We start from the raw sequence: 10,278 nt of genomic DNA, 5'->3' as shown, positions 1-10,278 counted from the left end.
GGGGGACCCTAGATGCAACATTCCAGGAAATATACAGGGTCAAATGATGGGGACCTTACTCTCTTCACTTCCATTTAATTGCTATAACTCAGGAGATGAGCTCGGTCTGTATGTACTACTGAATAAGGTGGTAGAGCAGGCTGTGTCCCTGGAAAATTGGGAATTCTATCTGGTAATAAAATGTAAATTATGGCAGAAGGAGACAGTATAGTAAGAGATTATATTTATTTTTGAAGAGGGAAAAAAAGAAATATTTGCATATAGTTCCAAGCAAAAACTTTGTGGCTTGGTACCTGAGCTTAACGGGGCGTACCAGACATGGGAGCTAAAAATGGCTACCATACAGCTGCGAAGTCTTGAAGACCAGGTTTGCCTCATTGCACTTTTAAATGATGTGTGAATGTTTCAAAAACTGCAGTAAAAAATTGACTTACACCACATTTTCAAGCCCTGCCCCCAATCTTTTCAGTTCTGAGTTACACTCAGTGTTATGGCTACCAACATAAAGATAACTAGCTCTTTTGGAAGATTATTGATTTGATCAGAACATGAAAAGCAAACCTAAATCTGAGCCATGAATTATCACACCCATCTTCTATAGTACCTGCATCCAGATAGATTTCACAGCTGAGCAAAGGCACAAAGGATGGATATAAGTGCCACATTCCCCACAGTGCCTCCAGAGGGATTTGGGTGTTCACAAGATTTGTGACATTTTCACTAGGGTATAGTGCTAGGGCTTTTCAGCTGGAACTCTGTTTTGGCACCTCTCGGGTAGGCACCATTGCCATTTTAAGAGAATCAAGGAAGGCATTCATAGTAAGTTTGGTACCTCTTCTGGAAAAGTAGCACTGTGTTAGCATTACTCATCTGTGCATTTTAAGTGAATTTTCCTGGATGCTAGAGGAGGTAGGCGAGTAGTTTAGAAGGCCAGGAGAACTCCCATGAGTGTTGGCAAATTTCCTTTCCTAGATCTACTTCCAACATGGTTCTAAGAACGGGTGTGGAACAGAATGTCACTTCCAACAGAATTAGATATGAGAAACCATGCCTCCATATGCAGTGGCAGACCCTTCCACCAGCCTCTTGAAGGCTGTTAAAGGCACAGTAGCTTGATCTTTCAGAGCCCTGGCGGCTTGCTTGTACCTTTTGAGTCTGAGGAAAAGTCTACATTATTGACCGAAAGGGTAAAATTCAGGAGCAACCCAAATTTGTATCTTCTCTTATAGGCTCCCGGCAGAGCCTGTAATACAACAATACAAAATGGAAGTTTCTCTCTCCACTCTTCTCAAACTAAATTCATATTGAAAGGCATTTCAAACTACCAAACTATCTTCCAAAGCTTTACAGGGAAGGAATTCTGTAAGTGGTAGAGTAGATGCCTAATGTCTGCTGAAGTAGATTGGATGATTAAAAAAAAAAAAGCAAGTGCTTCCTCTTAAGGAAGAGTGTGACTTGCAAGTTATGTAAGGACCAAGTTATTTAAAGGCCTTTGTACGTCATGGCCAAGTCTTTGAATAATGTGCAGGATAGGAACCCTGGTGTAATAGTGCTCCCGGATGGTCAGTCCCCTGTAAGCTGAGCTGCGTTCTGCGTCACCTGACCTCCGTAACCCACATAAATCAGGCAAGTTAGGCAACTTAGTATGACCGCATACTCTGCATAATTCTTTTATTCATCCTGGGCAGCGTCAAGAAGCTCTGCAAGGCTTGAGTCTTCCCCTGGCTTCTAGAGACCTTACTCAGCAAGGTTCTAGAGACCTTACTCTGGCTTCTGAGATTTCACCTTTCAAGCATATCTTTGTGGTTGCGTATGCTAGGAATTTACTCTTTATGTAAAGAGGGAGCAAGCACATACCCCCACGTCCAGTGGAATTGTTGTATTCAGCCAATGTTGCAAGGGCTCATATAGTAGAGTTTTAAGGCGCTGGGACTCAACCTGCAGAGGAAAAACTAACACATGCAACCCCCTAGTCTGCAGTACAATGGCAAGATTGTGAGGATGCTATTGCAGTTGCTAGGTCTGAATTTGGATAGCAAGTCTAAAGGCATTTGATGTTCTGAAAAGTGCCCCAAGCTACTCGGTTAGTTTGGTGGCTCCATTGCAACAATGTGCTTAAAATCCCGTAACTGAAGAGTGCTTTCTAAAGCAATACCGTACTCGTCATCACTTGAGCGTTGAGTTAAATGGAACTACTGCACCTGTTGGTCCTTTTCTGTTGTAAGTCTGTCATCCATGGTCAGCCACCTCCACAACCGAGAACTGGGTATCCATGCTTACCTGTCCCGCGCTGTTGCTTAATGCCAGGCAAAACAATTCACCTATGATCTGATCATGGGTGAGGTGACTGACTTTGTGCGCATAACTGAGATATGGGTAGGTGAATTGGAGGGCCCTGACCTTAGCTTGTGTTGCCTATCTTGGTATTTGGTGCAGCATCAGGCAAGATTGGAGCAACAGGGAAGGGATGTAGTGGTTGCTGCATTAAATTTCATCATGCGTGCCAGAAGGGCCAGCCCATCTGGGAGCTGGATGTGAGGGTTTTTACCTCTGTTGGGTGGCAGATACAGGACAGGGATGTGGTTGGTGTCCTGTCCACCCGCCTGCCTGACCTGGTGGAGAATTTCAGGATGTTAGTGCTGAGGGACTTCAAGATCCATGCAGGGCCTGTTGTGCCTAGGCCTGCTCAGAATTTCCTGGGTACCATAGGGCTGTCTCAATAAATTGTGCACTCAGCACATACTGGTGGTTATGCCCTAAATATCATCTTTGCTACTGAGTGATTGGGGAAGGATCTGGTGGTAATTATCACCCCATTGACCCAAGAGAGAGATCAAATCTGATGTATTTCTGAATGATCAGAGGGATTTTTCAGGCAGCATGGCTGTTGCTTCTGTTGAGGTCCTAGTTTCATTTTAAAATGGCAGGATAGAGAAATTGATATAATTGCTCCCAGACCAATTTCAGAATTGTTTTCAGGCTGCTTTACTACAAAACAGGTTTGGTCACCCTGACTGATCACTTTTATTGGGAGAGAAACCCTGTGGATTCTTGATCTCTGAGACATTTAGTATCATCATTGAACATTGTGCTCTGGAACAACTCAGAGTGATGGGGACTCAGAAGCACCTTATTTCTGTAGTTCTTCTCTCACCTGCTAGGTCATTACCAGAAAGCAGTACTTGGATATTGTTGCCCAATCCTGTGTGTGCAGAAGAACCTTGCCCAGCCTGCCAAAGGACAGAGCCATTGGGCAAGTTGAGGATTCTCAGTGTAGAAAACATTCTAAAGGTCAGGAAGCTTTTAATTCCCTCTCGTTCCAAGAAATGGTGTACAAAGACGCATATACTGAACAGCTATTACCTGTCATACGCACAGAATCCTGACAGGTGTTGTGCTTGCTGGCTGCTTCTGCTGAAAAATATTTCTGTAAGCAAATATGTAATTCTGTCACATGATGGGGAGTGATAGCAGTCCTAGCAAAGGAAAACAAGTTGCTGCATGCTGATTGAAGGGAAGGCAGGAGACCTTGTTTGTGGGGCTGTTTTCTCGCTCTGCTCAGCTGGGATGCCAGGCGAGCTAGGACCTCCAAAAATAGGGTCTGCTTTGTAGATTGTTTCAAATGGCTTTCTACAGCAAAATTAAAAATATATATGCAAATATGCACAAATGTGTTTGGCAGTATTCAAATGACAGCGTAAAATGTACACTTCTAGCAGAGTAGCTGATCCAGGGCTAGGTATGAGCCGAGGGTTGGGCCCGGAGGCAGGGGGAGTTGTGTGACGGCATTGGTCCCCTGCCCAATAAGTCACTTTAGTTTCTGACACTAGCAGGATGTCTCTCATTTCAAGCTGCAGAAGGCAAACTTTCAAATCGTTGCTATGAGGAATACATGCATCCCATATGAACAGGGCTAGTTTATGAAATAAGGCCTCCATGCCAGCTATGGGTCTTTGGGTTGTTGGTTTTAGCTGCCTTCACTCTTGAGATGAAAAGCCAGTTTCTAGCCCAGTAATTTGCTCATCCTGATCTCATTGTGTAGTGTTCTCATGCTTTGTAATATCAAAGGCAAATGGGACATGCTTGCATTCATTGTCACAGTGTCTGTAAACAGGGGGTTCTTTACAAAACCCAGAATAACAACAAAGCAGAGCTGTGGGATGTCTCATTACTGCTCCTTGCAGTTGCACTGTTTACCATCCAGTGCCTGCTGAGGTACCCAAGGAAAGTAGATTATTCTAGTTTATTTTTACAGAGTCAGAAACTTGGCATATTTCTTCAGGAAGAGAGGGAAGATAAACCTCTTCTCATCAGGCTGCTCTGGTGCGGATGCTTTTTGGTTGGTGGCCAGTTCTAAAGGGGCAGGAGGATGGATATCATTGGGAATGGCCGTTCTGTCCTGAGCCAGTTACGTCTGGAATCAACTGGCTGATTGAAGAAAGAAAAGTTTCCAAGGTTGGGAGATGCCTTTCTAGGGTACGTAGGGTTATATCCAGTGCCAGTCATAATGGAGGAGACACACTGAAGTTAATCAGATTGGCTAACAAGGTGTCTACCTGATGGGATACAACCCTTTGCTGTTAAGTTTGGGATATGAGACCAGTTTCATTCTGTGAGATGACAGCACTTGAAGTGGGAAATTGGTGGAAATGCATTGATGTTTTCGAAAAGAGGAAATGCATACATTTCATAGTTTCCACCATTTTCACCACATAATTTGGGTAATATTCTTGCTTATTCAAAACTCAAGATGCAACAAAACGCAGCAAGTTAGAGTTATACAACTTAAGGAAATGCATAGTTTCCTTTAAAAGACTGTAAATTTTGAAGTTTCGCTGTCTGCACAATTTGAACTGAACTTCAGTGTAGAACCTAAGTTCCGTGCAATTCTCTCCTGTTGGAGATAGCTGCGTATATTCTGGAAAACCCACAAAGGTTGTCAAGAGGTTCCAGAAAGCAGGGCTAACAGTGGGCTTTGCAAACAGTGGTTTGCAGAATCGGGCTGCTGGGTTCTGGGATCTACACAAGCCGATTGTGGAGCAAGCTTGACCCATTAACTATTGCACATCGACAGGTGGGATGTAAATTGAAACCCTGACTTATATTCAAAAGGGGGAGGCTGGAGGGCAGGGCAGCTCAGTTACCAAATCTCATGGCAAATAGCATGAGCGGAATATCCTCAAAATAGCCATGGGGAAGATATATAACAGGAGACACTGCTGGAAATAGACAGTCCTCAACAGGAGATTACCCATACATGCTCAGTGTTTTCCAAGGAAAGTCGTATCAGGAGCAGAAACCATAGCTAACATCCCACCAGTCTTTCAGGTGCAAGCGTTACAGAGAAGAGAATCCTTTGGGTCGCAAGGCACTTCAAAGTCGTCTGGGTTGCCGTGTGCTTTTTTAATTATTCCTCAACACCATTTTTCAGTCCTGTCTCGCTGGTCTCTTGCTCTTCCTTCTACCTCTGCCACAATGAAGTACTACTACCCAGACTCACTTCCCAGGTATAGGCGATATACACGAGGCCTGAAAACTGTGCGTTTCCCCAATGACGTTCTCTTCCTGGACCATATTAGGCAGAGCGACCTGGAGCAGGTGGGCCGTTTCATCCGTGCCAGGAAGGTCACCTTGGACACTATCTACCCCTCAGGTAAGTAGGACGTGGGTGAACCTAACTGAAGGGTGGTTGAATGAGCCTAATCCCAAAGTCAGGCTGTGTGTTACAAACTAGGTCATGTTTTCCCCTCTAACACTTGCATCAGTATAGGGAGCTATGTCACCTGAAATCCTTTTGCTAGACATTTGGGTATTGAACAGATTCTAAGGTGATAGATGCTAAGAAAACTATGCCAATATACAGCGCACTCTCTGAGAAATCCCTTTACTAATCTGCTAATGCAGCTTGTTCCTGTGTGAATAAAATATGGCTGCTGAGTTGAGAAGAGAACAATATATCCAGTGGCAGGATGAACAGAGCAGCTTCATGCCCAGCCGTAAAGCTGAATCAGTGTTTCTTTGAGCCGTTTCCCCCAGCTATGATCTCAGCATGAAAGGCTGCACTTAAAAAAGAAATCCAGTAGTCACAGGAATTTCAACAGTTACAAGCTACTATGGCCCAGTAGATTGTCAGAGTGTGTTTGCTTCTTACCGACTTCCATCACACTTGACTTTCACAATGTTGACTCAGTACTGCAGAAGGCCATAGAAGCCTTGATCGAGGTGCTGTTCTTACAAACTGCTTACTTAATTCCCCAAATAAGTTTCTGGAACTCACTCAGCCTTGGTTAACATAATATTCTTTTTCTCCATGCAAAGAACCTGGTGGGCCAAAAATTGTCCCCTCTGTGTGCCATTTCCCCAACATTTATAAGATAATGCAATCTAAAAATGTAAAGGCCCTGGTCTAGCTTTCTGAGAGAAAAAAGATGCATTTTGCTTCTAGACAACTCCTCCCCACTGTCTCAAGCATGTTAGCACAGCTACCTTTTTGTGGGATGTTTTCCTAAGATTGTGGCTGATCAGGTTGTGGCTGATGCATTACCTTCTCCCATTAGGTATGGCTGCCCTCCATGAAGCTGTGCTTTCTGGGAACCTTGATTGCGTCAAGCTGTTGGTGAAATATGGTGCTGACATCAATCAGAAAGATGAGGACGGCTGGACACCCCTACACATGGCTTGCAGTGACGGTCACGCTGATATTGCAAGGTCAGAGATGCAAATTATGTTAACCTTTAATCTCTAGCCTAGCCATGCCCACCCTCTCTTGACAGGCCACAAACTTGGTCAAGGAAAATGGGGGGGGAAGTAGGGCTTGCTCAACAGTGAATGCTAGGCTTAGACTTGAGATGATGACATGTCTGTTGGCTAGATGACCATCCAATAGGTAGTGCTAGTCTTTGGACACTAGCAGTGATGTTTTGTGTTGGCGTGTTATGTGACCTATGATATCTCCCAAATCTATAGGATATCTCAAGTAAGAAGGTGAGAATGGAAACCAGCTATAAGAGAAGACTGGTTTCTTTATGGAAAGAGGAAAGCTTTACATTGAAACTAACAGCCAATTCACAAGTTCTCTGTATCATCTTGTTTATGAAAGCATAGGGAAAACTGCATGTTTGAACTAAACTGTGCATGTGGGTATGTGTGTCAATTCTGTCCTTGTCTCATCACCTCATTCTTTAATCCTGCAGGTACCTCATCTCTCTTGGGGCCCAACGTGATGCTACCAATGATGAAGGGGAGAAGCCATCTGACCTAATTGACCCAGAGTACAAGGAGCTTGTGGAGCTTTTCAAAGCAGCCCGAGTAGACTAAGCTAGTGCCACTCAGCTCTTTCCCATGTGGAGTTCAGCCTCCATGGTAGGCAGCAGCATTTGTTGCATGCTGCAGGGAGGCTAGCAAAGTTGCCCCTACTATGTTGGCAAGAGTGTACGGCCTCCTAAAAGAGACCACAGTTTGGTTGTAATGTGTATGTATGAGAGTGGCTACCTTGGGGTTTATCAGAGAGCTATGCTTGGGATAGCCCTTCCAGAAAATGTAAACTTCTCTACCATGTGGCCCATTTTCTGGTACCTGCTACAGTCAGGCTTTAGTTAAAATTAGTCTAATGGCTGGGACACACTGGCCCAAACGGCACTGTTGTGCAGGAGGTTCACACAGGTGGATTATGAAATGAACTGGACTGGGTACCAATTTGTGTGAATATACACCTTCCAATTATTATCTGGCAGTGACTGATTTGAACAGTGCTTTCTCAAAGACATTCAACCTATTCAGGCCTGAAGAATCCTCACACGATTATCACAAAGAGAAAATAGCCAAACTTCAAGCTGGTATCTTTCTGCTGTATATATTATCCTAAAAATGTCATGTATAAAGTCTCACATGTTTGCTCCTAGATTTGCTTTTCTACTGTTATTTTTTATGTGGTTCTGAAACAGCTTTTTATTTTTTCAATAAAGTAATTTCTACAACCTTGGATTATTTTTATTTCCCCCTACTCTTGGGAAGGCTAGCCACACTTCCTGCTCAGCCACTTTGTTTCCCAGGTTGCCCTTAGACTGTTCCCTAGCTGCACATGAGATTTTGGATATGAAATGAGGAAATGAATTCTAAAGGAAAGTAGAACAGCTTAAAAAGCAGAACAAGATATAGTGACTAATGCCTAAAAGTTCTCATTCATACACATCTAGCTGCTTAACTTTGATGGAGGACATGTATTAACCTTGAAGTTATCCATTAGACATTGTCCCTGCTGCACCATTATTTCATTCTGTTAAGTAAGGGTCAATGTCCTCCTAGTGGTGCAGTAATAAAATTGTTAGCACATTTGCAAAGCTAAGCAGGGTCTGGTATGGTTTCAGATTAGATGTTGAGATTCCTGCACTGCAGGGAGTTGGACTTGATGACCCATGGGGTCCCTTCCAATGCTACAATTCTGTATTATTAAATTATGCAACTTGAGTATTTTATTTTTTTGCAGCACTTAAAATATGTGCAGCATAGTATAGCTCAGGTGACTGGACTAGATGATCCTCGTGGTCCCTTCCAACTCTACAATTCTATGAATCTTTGCATGCTCTTTTCTCTGGAAGACAGAAGAATGAAATGGCAATGCAAGATGGTGGATATTAGCCCTCAGCTGTGCAATGTTTCTGATAATTGCACAGTCTATGGTACACCACACAGTTTGAAGAAATTAAATAACTGGGCTTCTTTTGTTTGTGGCTGCTTCTTTCTGATAGGTTTCAGGTACAGAGGTGTTGTTCCTGCAACCTATCACTTGGAAGGGGAATAAGAGGCCTGTAATAAAGTTCTTACTATTTTTGTCCCAAATGACTTGAGTTGGCTTTAGTAATGACTTGGCAAATGCATGAACAAGACGGGAAGAAAATTATATGTGGCATTTCTTGGAGAAGAGTCAATGCTTGGAGGTTTGTCCACTCAGAGACACCTGATAAGTGCTAAATACTACTTCCCAGTTGGATAGTTTGTCTCTCGGTGAAAATCAGTAGTGAATCACTTGCACCATCTGGGTCAGCATGCTGTGACAGAAGTAGGGCAGCTCTGCACAACTCACAGTTGCTTCAGGCTTCCTACATATTTGGTTAGGTGTCACTGTGGTTGCCATCTAAACATACATCACCATGCAGAGCTATTGTCAGGGCTCACTCTATAATACACTGCACATGCATTAAGTTTGGGGACACTGCTCAACATCCTGAGATCCTCAGCTTTACTTTTAAATAACTTTTAGCCCTGGCAATAGATGATAGGCACGGACAATGCCCAATAAGATAAGCAAGGTGATGTAGAAGATTGGTCAGAAGTCAGGGCTTCAGTGTCCAGCAAAGATCTTTGATCTGCCCTTGGCTAGTAAGCAAAAACAAGTGGTTTTTCTCTTATTTTTACCTACATTTGTTTGGCTAAATTTAGGAGACTTTTGTTGAAAACTTAGTTCCTAATGTGTTGGAGTTGTACTAAACCAGGAAGTCTCCACTCCCATGATTCCCCTTCCGAATGCGGCACTTTAAAATGCTTCTACAGAACACTGTGTAATGACAAAAACCCATTCAAATCAGCAAGTTAAAAAATGAATTTTAAAAATACTACAAGTGTGTGAGAGAGAAAGGGATTGCTTTTGTATTGCTATTTGAAAGTGTCAATCTATATAGTGTGCCCTATCCTGAAGGCTTGGGCAAGGTCTAAAATTAATCCTACACCAGAAAAAAAAATAACATTTCCTAATTAATGGGAAATTTCTCCATCCTTTCTGTCAACCATGGATCCTAAATGCCATCCCAAAGAGAGCTAGATCTCGGAAAACTGGAGAAGGCTCTTTTCAGATTGCAAGTCGAATACAAACACGGAAAATGTTAATGTAAACGTGTGAAATCATGTCAATGATTTCCCCCCGTAATCACAGAATTGTCCACACTTAGTTGGCGTAGACTTAGAGAGTAATGATTATGAAAACAGGATGTGGAGAGAAGCCTCAAACGTCCACAAAACGGGACACACGGTAAATTGGGGGGCGGATAGCGCTCAGTTGGATCCTGACCCAAGCCTGGGAAGTGGCGACTCTGCTTTGGGCAATGCCGACTTCCCGAAGCTCACAAAGGAGGGAAACGCGATTTCTTTTAAGAAGCCTCCGTCCCGCTCCGGCTCCTGCCCCATTCCCCCGTTTCTGGAGACCCTCCCCGCCCTCTCCCGCGTCTCCCAGAGCTTCTCTTCCCCACCCCTCACTCCCGTTTCCATGGATACCCCTCCCTGCCC

General features: G+C 43.6%; 1 protein-coding gene across 1 annotated transcript; it reads left to right on the top strand.

The window, feature by feature from the left end:
- The first annotated feature begins 5,193 nt into the window (after positions 1–5,193).
- PPP1R27 (protein phosphatase 1 regulatory subunit 27) lies at positions 5,194–7,976 on the top strand. The gene is made up of 3 exons (XM_081899954.1): positions 5,194–5,653; positions 6,558–6,708; positions 7,194–7,976. The coding sequence occupies exons 1-3, from the start codon at positions 5,476–5,478 to the stop codon at positions 7,315–7,317; spliced, it is 453 nt and encodes a 150-aa protein (XP_081756080.1). The 5' UTR covers positions 5,194–5,475; the 3' UTR covers positions 7,318–7,976.
- Positions 7,977–10,278: the final 2,302 nt, after the last annotated feature.

Source organism: Podarcis melisellensis (genome assembly GCF_964234715.1).
Source record: "Podarcis melisellensis genome assembly, chromosome: 2".
NCBI classification, from domain to species: Eukaryota; Metazoa; Chordata; class Lepidosauria; order Squamata; family Lacertidae; genus Podarcis; species Podarcis melisellensis.
The sequence above is the reverse complement of the archived record's forward strand: the minus strand, read 5'-3'. Positions and strand labels throughout refer to the sequence as shown.

What these genes read in the sequence shown, in the direction of transcription:
- PPP1R27 (XM_081899954.1), top strand. Translation starts at nt 5,476, where the DNA reads ATGAAGTACTACTACCCAGACTCACTTCCCAGGTATAGGCGATATACA. An exon ending in GGACACTATCTACCCCTCAG is followed by an intron (nt 5,654 to 6,557) that starts GTAAGTAGGACG and finishes TTCTCCCATTAG; the next exon opens with GTATGGCTGCCCTCCATGAA. An exon ending in GGTCACGCTGATATTGCAAG is followed by an intron (nt 6,709 to 7,193) that starts GTCAGAGATGCA and finishes TTAATCCTGCAG; the next exon opens with GTACCTCATCTCTCTTGGGG.